At 33.2% G+C, this 13,733-nt stretch overlaps 1 protein-coding gene across 1 annotated transcript in view; it reads right to left on the reverse strand.

Annotated features, from left to right (window-relative positions):
- Ptp36E (protein tyrosine phosphatase 36E) overlaps window positions 1-13,733 on the reverse strand; it is a 653,618-nt gene that overhangs the window by 246,935 nt on the left and 392,950 nt on the right. The window contains exon 3 of the mRNA XM_085943740.1: window positions 8,884-9,002. Coding sequence (XP_085799866.1) covers window positions 8,884-9,002 — 119 coding nt within the window. The remainder of the gene's footprint in view (window positions 1-8,883; window positions 9,003-13,733) is intronic.

The following is a 13,733-nucleotide window of genomic DNA, read 5'->3' on the forward strand; positions in this document are numbered from 1 at the left end:
CCGTTTGTCAAATTTAGAATTTGCGTTTATACGTGTATGTTTCTGTAGTAAGGCGGCAAAACATGATATGTCAAGTTTTGCTAGATTGAGTTATGTATATTGTATACCGTCAGACTCGTCTCATTGAGATCTACACGATATCAACGTATTATATGCGGAGGTCTAATTCTTTTCTTTTTCTTTTGACCATGTCCGATCCTAATCATATGGGCCTCCACAGAGTGGAGGTTTGTATTAACAGATTTTATTTTTACGAGAAATGGATGTCAGCCACTTGCTCAACCTATTAGGTCCATACTCTGACTCATACACAAATTGAAAAACAATTTGTATACTTGCCAGACCCAAGGTTCAAACCTGGGACCCTCGACACTATAGACCGGCCCTTAAGCCACGCGGCCATCGTGGTTGGGAGGAATAAGCTGTTTCAACATGTGACATTTCCATTGAAGTTTAAAAAAATTGCTCTCTTGAACAACTTAGATAAACAGACACGTCGTCTTTTGCCATCTTACTACAGGTTTAATAATAATATTGTCATCTCGACATCTCGCGCTCTCTCTTACACATTTTCATATGTGTTTTCTCATGCGTTACAGATAATTCAAGGCAATTTTGGATCTCGTGTAGAAATACAAGAATCTTTTACATAACGTTTCTTGATACTCTGAACTTGAAAAGGTTTCCGCGATTAAAATAAATTGAGAATCTCTGATGTAGACAGATTTCCTATAATAAAATGATCATAGATATGGGAGCGTCTTTCCAAGATTGTTTTAATAGAATTCAATATAGTACCGATCTGATAATGATAATTTAATAAGGTATTATTTATTGTTGTTTTATAATCTTATTGATTACTTATTGTATAGTATATATATGCTATTATCTACAATGTCAGGGTTTAAGAGGACGTTCTACAGAATTGGCCTTGAGAATTGAAAATATGATTTTTTAACATGTGGTCCATAATATCTGGTCTACTAGTTAATATAAAAAGGTCGTGTCAAAGTTGTTTGTGTTAATAAATTTGCTCTGTGACTGATCCGACTCATATTTCACATTTATTTCATCAGGGCTGTCGAAGACATAAATCATAATATATATTTATAATTTTAAATTTTTATTTATAATATATATTATTTAAGTTTTGTGCATCTAATGCCGGGTCCACACTGGCAACAAGTTAATTTGCTGGCAACCTCGTTAGATTTTACGATAATTATTGTAAAATTTCTTAAGCAATTATGGTAAGTATCGTAAAATTTAATGAGGTTGCCAGCAACTTGTTGCCAGTGTGGAAATGGCTTAATATCCACTGTGGTTCACGTAGTGGCATGGACCTGGGGTTAGCTAATTCAGGAAGTCAACACCCATGATAGAATTTTTTTCCAGTTTTGGTTGCATTATATTCCAAAACTCTTCTGTAAAAATCGTTTCCGAGTTTATAAATGGAAATTTCTCGGTGTACATAGTAAACAAACCTACGAATAAAAAAAGACAAAAAGGAACATACTGATTCATCGCAGTAAAATCTGGTAATCAAATTCGCCATTTTGAAAAGCGACGATTTTGCGTAAACAAATATCACGTGGTCTGTACGTGTGCGGCAAACTTCGAATGTGTTTGTAATTTTGTGCAAAGTGCGAATGTAATGTTTTCAAATAATTGATATGGATTAATTATACCATCGTATTATTTTCTCGAAATCATAAACATACTAGGTATAATAGTATTTGAGTATCAACCTATGTTCAATTTGAATTGGGTTATAATAATAATATACCCGTATATATATATCAATAGTATGTTTGCTACAAAATCCACCCAAGTTATCAGTACGTACTTGCACAGGTTTGATTAAAAACCATGATGAAATTAACATTTAAAAAATATGAATGCTTAATATTATTTTGACAGCCCTGTTTTCTGATCGGCTTCATCTCGCAGGTGTTCATAAAATAATAATAATTCTCCGCGCGGCAGAAATTATCAGTAATAATAATAATATTTCTTGAAATAAAATCTCCGATGATTAGTGATTTTTGCGAAAAGATCGATTTAAATTTACGTAGTTACGACGCCGAGGTCCTTTTTATACTGAATTATATTTGAACGGCGGGCTCTTCAGCGGGCCCTTAAGAGGACGTTCTACAGAATTGGCCTTGAGAATTGAAAATATGATTTTTTAACATGTGGTCCATAATATCTGGTCTACTAGTTAATATAAAAAGGTCGTGTCAAAGTTGTTTGTGTTAATAAATTTGCTCTGTGACTGATCCGACTCATATTTCACATTCATTTCATCAGGGCTGTCGAAGACATAAATCATAATATATATTTATAATTTTAAATTTTTATTTATAATATATATTATTTAAGTTTTGTGCATCTAATGCCGGGTCCACACTGGCAACAAGTTAATTTGCTGGCAACCTCGTTAGATTTTACGATAATTATTGTAAAATTTCTTAAGCAATTATGGTAAGTATCGTAAAATTTATTGAGGTTGCCAGCAACTTGTTGCCAGTGTGGAAATGGCTTAATATCCAGTGTGGTTCACGTAGTGGCATGGACCTGGGGTTAGCTAATTCAGTAAGTCAACACCCATGATAGAATTTTTTCCAGTTTTGGTTGCATTATATTCCAAAACTCTTCTGTAAAAATCGTTTCCGAGTTTATAAATGGAAATTTCTCGGTGTACATAGTAAACAAACCTACGAATAAAAAAAGACAAAAAGGAACATACTGATTCATCGCAGTAAAATCTGGTAATCAAATTCGCCATTTTGAAAAGCGACGATTTTGCGTAAACAAATATCACGTGGTCTGTACGTGTGCGGCAAACTTCGATTGTGTTTGTAATTTTGTGCAAAGTGCGAATGTAATGTTTTCAAATAATTGATATGGATTAATTATACCATCGTATTATTTTCTCGAAATCATAAACATACTATAATAGTATTTGAGTATCAACCTATGTTCAATTTGAATTGGGTTATAATAATAATATACCCGTATATATATCAATAGTATGTTTGCTACAAAATCCACCCAAGTTATCAGTACGTACTTGCACAGGTTTGATTAAAAACCATGATGAAATTAACATTTAAAAAATATGAATGCTTAATATTATTTTGACAGCCCTGTTTTCTGATCGGCTTCATCTAGCAGGTGTTCATAAAATAATAATAATTCTCCGCGCGGCAGAAATTATCAGTAATAATAATAATATTTCTTGAAATAAAATCTCCGATGATTAGTGATTTTTGCGAAAAGATCGATTTAAATTGACGTAGTTACGACGCCGAGGTCCTTTTTATACTAAATTATATTTGAACGGCGGGCTCTTCAGCAGGCCCTTAATTGAATTTTAAAAATTAACAAACGCTGTCTACACATTGTAGTTTTAGTTCAATGAACACAAATACATTTGACTGACAAAGTTTAGTGTGCACTATTTATGTCGGATTTTAAGAGCCTACGTCCACCTTTTGCCACTCAGCGCGTCTATTCTATACACAAGACTGCTTTCGGCCGCTATCGGTAGGAAAGTATCCAAGTATTAGCACTTATTGTAACAGTTATAATAAGTGCTAGGTATGTTTTAACAGCACCTTTCTTGGCTGTGATAAATTTTAGAGTGAGATAGACAGTTTTGACAGTTCAGACGGCTAGCTTATTGTAATTGTTACAATAAGTGCTAATATTTCGATACTTTCCTACCCTAGATAGCTGCCGTAGAGGCCGAAAGCAGTCTTGTGTGTAGAATAGATGCGCTGGTCTAGTATAGCAACAAAAAGATTTATAATGTGAAAGAAAAATATACATTTTATAATATAATACTGGGAGGAAAGATACCGTACTCCATTCAGTAATTTGCTGATAATTGTATTATCTTTTGCAGGAGAGAGGCCAGGCGATCGCTTTGTTTTTGAGGCCTTTTAATTTATGCCACGCGGAAAATCTCTCATGCATAAATATTGTACGGCGCCCCGTGCATATTGGAAAAGCGGGGATTTCCCATTTTCGAAATTACAGCGCAAAGCTCGCTGTTTTTCTTCATTTCACGCGACTTTAATTCTCTCAACCTTGTTTCGCTTCGGGAAATCCCGGAGCCTGTTTTTTCCCGCAATTATATCCGTTTTTTTGCATTATTGTTATTATTCCTTAAGTAAAACTTTAGTTGACTCTTTTGTATTAAATTTGGCTTTGATTACACTGAGAAATATAACTTATAAATTGTTTTTTGATTATTCGTATTTAATTCCCAGGACAACGGTAGGTACCTAACAGGAAGCCAACATAACCCGAACCAACAAAAATTCTTGAATGAAAGGATGGACGTGTAGGGCACTATTCTAACATATCACTCCAAAATCAATAAAAAACGTGATAAATATTATATGTCGTATTCTGGCAGTTAATTATCTCGGAAAGTTTATTTATTTATTTGAAAAAGACACGTTGAGCACATGACAAATTATTAATTCAAGACGTTCACAACATGACACTTAGAATAAAAAGTAAAAGTCAATCAACTAGAGAAAAAACAAGGTAGAGAAAAGAACAAAGCAAAAAAATAATTTTATAGAAATAAAAAAAAACCTAATAAAAAACAACAATAATTAAAAAAAATACAAATTTAAAAAAATAGAATTTTAAAAACAATGCATCGTTAAAATGTCTACATCTCTAGGGAGTGCATTGACCAGCCACACAGCCCTCGCTATTCGTGCCTAGTGAGCCTGACATGAGGAGATGTTTTTTGAACACGGCCGATCATGACTGCGTTAACAGCGAGCTTTCAAATGTAGTTAAATAGTACTACAAAATATTTGTTATACGTCATACTTGATTCTAATCAGATGCACTTGGAATCAAGTATGACGCAGTGCCGTGTGTTAACAATTATTGTAGATAACCGCTGTGTATATGGAATTGCTCCTAGTGATATCGTGCTATGGACGTCATGCTGGATGCCATATGTTAGAAGCCCTAAGTTGCGGTGGTTGTATGTCGTGACTGGGGAAGACGAATTGAGGACTTGATGACTTACGCCAGGGTCCACATGGGCAACTAATGGTGATGCTGGATAACGGTACCTACCATAATTGCGATGTAACTATTCTTAGTTTTCGTATATGTATGGTCATAGCTTAGTCAATCCCAGAGGAATGGATTCGCAAATACGTTCGCGCGAATCCAAAGGATAAAGATTTGAATCCCGTCGGATATCGTATTTTTCTCAAAGATTTTTTCTGGTACGTATAGGTATATAATACCTTTATCCGATTTGTTTTCAAAGTATGTGTGTTAAATAATATAGTCTGATAATATTATGCATTAATTTAAAAGTCTCACCACTCCTTTCAAGAAACGGAAATAAACCATTCAGCATTTTCTTATTGCGAAAATCCTGTACACGAAATGTGGAAAGAAAATTTACCGTGATAAGATGCAGGTAGAGGAAATAGGAAAATAGGTACATGTGACTTGTTAAGAATTCCGCCTTTGCTTATGTACGTCTCACGTTGCATTTATCTCTGGCATCAACTATAATATTACACAGCTAAAGAGAGACATCACGTGAGTGGTACAGAATCAAAAGTGTTGTTTGAACGACTAGATATTTTACGACTAATATGAAAGTTTAATAAGTGAGGTACGAAGCTGCTCGAAATGGAAAAGTTTACAAACCGGAGCGCTCGACAGTTTTTTGAAGAACTAGGTATACATAGTTAGAAGACGTAGTTAAGAAATTTTATGTGTATTTTATAAAAATAAGTGTGTTAGATTTTCTATTATATGGCCTATCTAGTTAAGACGGTCAACATATTTTTTCTACGAGACAGAATCCTGGATGAAGAATGGAACTCTTTAACACACATTTTGAATTTAATATAAAAGGCATGGATTTCGAGCGGTAACGTGTCTGATAATAAAGTCGACGGTCTCAGGATCGAATCCCGGATCTGACAAATTCAAATGATGTTTTTTCAATGTGTGTTACCTAAAGGTCCTAAAGCATGAACTTTATAAGTTAACATCCACTTCTCATAAAATAAAAATCTATCAAATTATTTCTTTTAATAAGTATAATTCACAAGTTATGAGAATGTAACATTCTTGATTGAACATACATAATGTAAAAACACCTGACATATACACACTAAGTAGAAACAATCTTTGAAGAAAATACGACGTCTAGCGGGGACTCGAATTCGCATCCACTGGATTTTCCTCAACGTGCTTTATGAATTGAGCTATGTGCATCCTATAATATAAGAACTTATCTACTTACTAATATTTACATATTGAAGCTCTCAACAAATTGGGTTAATTTTTGGTTTACGTGACTTAAATCAAGACATCAATTATAACACAATTACTTGCGCCAAATATGGCATGTTGTGAAGATGGAGTTGGTGCGACCATGAAATGTAAAGTTGTATAGGTAAGAAGACACCTTAGAGACTACTATTATATTAGCCGGAAGGATAACGAGGTAATAAAGAAACAAAACATCCATGAGTAAAGGCATTGGAAGAAAACAGATAGAAAGGAGTAGGAGATATTCAGTTATAATAATTATTATACTTATAAAGATGAAAACATATCGATTCAATGAAATTTCCATTTCTCATTTTGTTATAAGTTTAGTGTTTCGAAGACATGTTGTTTTCTTAGTCGTCGCTTTGTGGGAAAACACACATTATTATGATAAAAATACTATTCTCTCAAGCAACGATACCAGGAAATGAAACCTGGCGGAAAAAATGCGGCGGAGTAAGTAGTTTCCGTTAATTTCCCGCCTTGTTTCATATTAGGCACATCCGGTTGTGACGACGCCGGGTCGCGACGCTCACAAAGGGCGCCCCCGTAATGCTTTGACGGCGGCAGATGAAACCCGTGCGCAGATAAATATGGCAACACATCAAAGGTTTATGCTGGCGTATATAGTAGTGGATTTTATTCCGGAAAGAATAAAAACGGAATCAGGTTCAAATTCGTAAATTTACATTGTGCGTCGGTAATATGAAATTTCGCTATGTCATTGTAAAGATAGTAGAAATATCTTACTTTGTGTTCAATTCTAGTGTCTGGCATTGTAAATTTTGAATCAAGCCCTTTTATGTTTTACATCAAGGTTACGACGACGTTCTGCGTGTTTCGATTGTCTAGCTATCTCACGGAATGACGGAATGTTATATCGAATACAATGCGGTATTATAAAGCATTTTATAATACGATTTTTTAAATTAAATGTTTCTTCTTCTTTGTCCATCTCCGTTGTTCATGTCAGAGCGACCGGCTTTTGCGGTTTAAATCAAACATGGAAGAAGATCGGCTAAAATTGTATACATCAGGAGGCTACTGTTACTCAGTGGTCGAAATGGAAATATTTACGAACTGGAGCGGATGATAATTTTTCGGTTAAGGGGGGACATGCTCAGCGTAGGTTAAAATGGATCTTTTATTGCATTTTCAAAGCATGATCCTGGACATTCCTTAAACGTTGTAGATAATCTATTTATATAATTTTGAAGCCTTATTATCATTTATATTTATTTTAAACATTTGATGACTGCATAAAGTATTTTTATTACATAAAATAGTATTCTTTTAAACCTCTAGCTCTAATGTTTAAGAATATAGTCATATTTCAGTACATGCATGTGCAGTGGTGTTAAAATTTTTTACATTTATTAATTTTTAAACGCATTTATAAAACCATTAGTATAATTTATGTCGACATTATTATAGTGAAATATTTACGATAAAAAATTATATTGGTAATCTCTGTGATCCCAAATTTTACAAGAATTAGGCATTTTATTGTTCAAAAAATGGGCAAGATTAACACATTTGAAGATGATTCTAAATATACTAATTATAAGCTATGTCTTTGCCCATTCAAGTGTGGATTCAAAAGAAATGGCGTTTTTCAAAAAAATACTACCTTATTCTTTGGTTAATAATTATTATAAAGCAATCATTATTCGTAAGATGTTTATCACACTTGAATGGTCAAAAACATAGCTTATAATTAGTATCTTTAGAATTATCTTCAAATGTGTTAATCTTGCCCATTTTTTGAATAATAAAATGCCTAATTCTTGTCAAATTTGGGATCACAGAGATTATCAATATAATTTGTTATCGTAAATATTTCACTATAATAATGTCGATATAAATTATACTGATGGTTTTATAAATGCGTTTAAAAATTAATAAACGTAAAAAATCAATTATATATGTAATTAATATTATATTTGATGGATTTTGTTTTTTCATTATTTCACATCTGTTGCATTTGCATTGTAGCAGCACATAACTTATACCTACTTCATTTTCAAAAACGTTAATTAGTGTGGTTTCTTAATATCGAAAATTCCGGTATTTTGGAATTTTAAAACCGGTATTTCTATATTAATAATACTAGAATACCGGTTTTCAAATATCGGTATTGCAATCCCTAAATATGACGGTGGCAGTAACAGTAATTAATTATCTATTTAAGTTCAATTAAAATATCACTTATTCTCAAGAAAATAAGCTTTGTAGTTAAACGCACACGCATACAAAATTATTATTGAGTGAGATGCTCTTGGAAGAACGAGTCATTTAGTCTCAATGGTATTATGCCATCCATTGTAGGTACAAAGTTCACAGCCGTAATGTATTCTGCGAACTGCATACGTACAATTTATCGGATACGAGTATATCAGTATAATATAATATATAGTATAAAAGCACTGGCAAATATTGTGGTTACAACTTGTAGCCCTGTTGAAAGAAATCATTCCTTGAACTTTACTTTCGTCACTTCCAAACCGGTAGGTAGGTGAGTAAATAAAACTAAAGCTCAAAGCTCACCTGGAACTCGAGCCTGTAGAGCACAGGAAACTTTCTCCTCTGTTCGCAGAGCTTTGCGAAGTTCTTAAGCTCGACTGGCTTGTCTGGGATGGTGGCGGAAATCGACCCATTCTCGTCCGCTGGAAATAAAAGAAAAAGTAACACATTAAAAAACGTTTTGGAGAGTAAGAATTTGGCAACTTGACGTATTCGACTTTAAAGAGGATTGATGCCAAAGAACTTTGCTATTAGGGCCTGTGGGATTTAAGATTTAATAGTATATTATATTATGGTTTTATCTCTTAAATGTATACAAGGGATAACTCGTAGAATTGCTTATTTCACTAAGTTTTTTGGAAAATCACAAAAGAATAAATAATGTTTTTTGAAAGTATGATAGCATAGGTTTACAAAAAATACATAGGTATAATTTTTTAACCACATCCTTTTATTCGTCATTGATTTACAATAAACTGTTATTATAGCGATATAATTTGAAATGATTTTTAATTATATGGGATCGAAATTTGGTATTTTATTCCATACCGAAATTTGAATTGTTATAAATAAAAAAGCTACACATATTTTATGAATAAATGTTTTTTTTAAATTAAATATAAGTACTCATATAATAATAATATAAATATAATAATACATAATAAATAATCTCGCTTTGATTTTAGAAGCATAAGTTAGAACTAGATGCTATTCAACCTACATGTAGATGGTTGCATATGTGACAAATGTGGATGCAAAACTGATATCAAATGGAGAATAGTAAAACCAAAAAATGCTACGTCGAAACTGCAACAATTTGGAAAAGGAGAAATATTACTTACCGAAATTACTAAAATGCATCTAGTAAGATATCTTCTCTTCGCAAATTTGTATATATTCAATAAAGGTTTGATAGTGTAATATTATTTGTTGATATTGTCTACATTCTCAAATCTTAAAAAATAGTTTATTAAATTATTAGCAAGTGCAAGTACGTTATAACTAAAATTTGGAGTGATCCTGTCACCGGTTAGTAATTGGGATAATTGATAAATACTTTAATTTAAAATACAAAAGTTCTTTTAAAATAATCGTCATTTTCATTATTAATTCTATTAAACAAAATTACCGACAGAAAATCGTCTTTCATTATTTGCCGTTTCTGTGAGGTTATTTAACAGTCAGCAGTGTTGCCGTTTTTTTTAAATAACTCCAGTATTAAAAAGTGTCAAATATAATATTTTCATTGGGTTTTAGGATGAAAATTTAATGATAAAAAAAGCATCCGGAGCAGTGAAGAACTAGAAATTTTCAGTGCTCTGACTCCGCTTCTGCTCCGGGCAAAGCCCCATTGCTCCACTGCTCCAATGCTCTAACTGACTTGACGTATTTGATTAAACAATATTTTTTATTTCAAGAGGGAAAATCACTGTATACGTTCAATACTTTGTAACTAGGTGGGATGATCGATTGATTCAACAAGAATTTAACAATTTAAAATTGTGCGTGTTGCTTTTAATACCACGCAGTTAATTTAATTGTATAATTCTAGGCCAAGATATGTGTTCGGATCTCACTCCATAAAAAAAATTTTTTTTAGTTTTTCTTTCAAATTTGTATGTTCGAACGAAAATAATAGGTATGGGCAATTTTACTGCATATGTAGGTATTTAAAACGAAACTATTTTGACCGAAACAATTTTCCCTAATTATTTCGCGCACACAAAGTAAACACACACAAGTCAAACATTGTTATAGTTGTAGCAATATTGTTGTTGAAATGCATACAAACGACTTTACTGTTCCTATTGTCAAGTATTGATATATTAAAATAAAACTAACTATAAAGTAAAGGAAAAAAAATAACTGTTGACAGCTATCAGACAGGTGATAGATAATATATTATGTGGTACGTATCTATTTTAATAATAAACCGATAACCGATACATAATCAAAACGTATGTATAGTAGTGGCGAAGGTTGGAGATAGGCTGTTAAGATCCGCCATAAATAGAGTACACTAAACTTTGTCAGTCAAAAGTATTTGTTTTCATTGAAATAAGACTACAATTTACAGATGGCGTTGGTTAGTTTTTAAAATTCTATTAAAACCTGCGAACATCATAATATAATAAAAAAATACTCGTCTATCTATAAAATATTTAAAACTATGCAATTAAATCATACATAACTTTAGATATTTTATAGATATAATAATATTATAATAAAATTAAAATAGGTTAATTAAGTAGGCAGATACGAACAGTGAACAAAACAAAAAAAGTCCCCTATATACGTTTCTTCGATATTATTTTTTTTTTCATTTAACGTTTTAGGATAGAGATTCACTTATAAATATTAAGCAATAATAACAGAGATAGGCTACTAACTATTAACAGATTTAAATAATACATTATTACGTTTAGGAACATTTATATAGTACCAATAATTCTATCTCTAACTAACTATAGAATATTATAGTAAACCTGCTACTCTTGTAACAGTTATCCACGAAGTCTTCTTCCACTGCGCTACATCCCAGGGTGGGATTTGGCCTCCTCCACAACCGCTCTCCACTCACTCCGGTCTCTCGCCACACTTCTGCAGTTACCGGGTCTTCCTATATGAAGCCAGTCCACTTCTACGGCGTCAGCCCATCTCCTTGTTGGACGGACTCTGGGTCTCTTCCATTGGGGTAGCCACTTCATCATGATCCTTGGCGCTCTAACTTCAGGCATTCTCTCCACATGTCCCGCCCATCGTAGTCTTTGGGACTTACAGTATCTTATGATTGCTTGCTGTTTAATCAGCTCTTCCAACTTGTGGTTCATTTTTATTCTGTAGTTCCCATTTTCCAACGTGGGTCCAAAGATTTTTCGGAGTATTTTGCGCTCGAAGACAGCTAATTTGTTTTCCTCGTTTTGAGTTAAGCACCAAGTCTCACAGCCATAAGTGACCACTGGCCTTATAATTGTTTTATACTCGTATTTTAGAAGTTTACTTCTTCGGCCTAGAATTTTCGACCCCACCAGTTGCTTGCAGGCATGCCAGGATTTATTCCCATCCACGAAGCATATAAGCTTATTTCACAAATTCACTTTGGGAGCTTTTTATATAATTGTAGTAATTTTTTCAATTATTTTATTATATTTATTGTTTATGGCAACTGAGTGTTCAATTGATATTAAATTTACTATTTTTATTTATTAAATTTTCAACGAAGAGCCAGTTTTTCCTTCATTACTTTCGTTCAATTCGATTGTAAATATAGATTCATAAAAACGATTTTCCAAATACTAAATTCGTAGATATTCTGCTGTAAGTATATACTTATGTATCATAATACATAATGATATTATGATTCGTAAGAGAGTAGACTGTTTCAATTAAACCATGTTTTTACCTATAATTTAAAATTAAAAAGTGTTTGAATGCACGAATTTATTTGGAAACTTAAAGTTAGATTGTTAATTTTTATCGTAGCGGGCCTCAAAATCAGTCAGTGCATCGGGCCTCTACGTCACTAAACGCGCCACTGGTTATGCTTAGTTGTATTTCTATAATTATTTTGATTTTGACTACACACTCGGTGGCAGGGAAAGTGTAGTAGGTAACAACATCGCAACGTGAATGATTGTACGCAAGTCCTTTCAATAGCCACACCAGCTGTACTAATAAAATGGTTATTTATGACTTTTTAATCTGGAAAAACATATAAACGAGCGCATAGCCAGTAAAACACGAATATGTCAGAAATTACTTTGTTAATATACAGCGAATTTAATGCCAATGTACTAATATAATATAGTTTCAAGGTTATTTACGATGGAAAAAATACACTTCAAACAAATGGTTTGACATTTAAGTTATTAGCTCTACTGAACCACACCCGGTCTTAATCGGGTTTATCATAGGATTCTAAGTTTGATGTCAAGTATCATTTTTTTATGACTGGGAATGTCTCAGGAAGACTGAGATCGCTATGGGCTCAAAATATGTGCTTTGACTGAATTTACATGACTTTAAAATAAGAGAAGATACCTATACATCAGAGAGAGGAGCATGTAACTAAAAATTTGTGATAAGTAACAAAAGCCAATACAAAAATGCCGAACAATCTAAGTGGATATATCTTGGTATACACGTGGGTAGGTAAATTTTATAAATGCAACCAAGTTGGGCTTTGTGTCGACCAGGTCGGACGGTCTGATGGGCCCAGCAGCCGGTAGGACTGACTTGAGCAGCTTTTCTTTTCTGGACATTCCCAGATGATGTGGTTTGCATCCTGTATTTCTCCGCCACAAGGACATGTTGAATTGGTAAGACCAAGCTCATAGGGGCCACCTACAATGCCGGCGAAGCCAAGAATTGTTGTAATGTTCAGGAATCAAAGCAGTTATCTCCATTTACCGTTCGATACTTGGAAAAAAAAGTGTGTCTATCTTTGGTGGAGGCATCCAATATTTTCTGCGAGGTCTTTAAACGCCGAAACACTTCCAAATGGTTTGAAAGATCAATAAGAAAGAAATAGGAAAGTCAGCAGGCCTGGTTTATGGTTAAATTAGGCGTAAGCAATTTAACCGCAAGAAATAAAGAGTCCCACAAATGTCTTTAAATATTACCACTATTGAATGTGTGTGTGTTTTTTTAGAATTATTAATTATTATATCCTTGCTTTTTCGTAGAAGGTGGTTGTTAGTAATTTTGAACAATCAAAATACCCAAGCTTTGAGAAAAGCACACAAATATTTTGTCCTCGCCGGGAACCGAACCCAGAACTCTCGGGTGGAAGGCCAGCGCCTTACGTACTGCACCACTAGAGCCGTCCAAATTGAATGACGTGTGTTCTCATTTTTTATATAGGTTTTTATTTG

Source organism: Rhyacophila brunnea, unplaced genomic scaffold (assembly GCF_057557595.1).
Source record: "Rhyacophila brunnea isolate RB1 unplaced genomic scaffold, BYU_Rbru_1.0 scaffold_16, whole genome shotgun sequence".
In the NCBI taxonomy this organism is placed as follows: domain Eukaryota; kingdom Metazoa; phylum Arthropoda; class Insecta; order Trichoptera; family Rhyacophilidae; genus Rhyacophila; species Rhyacophila brunnea.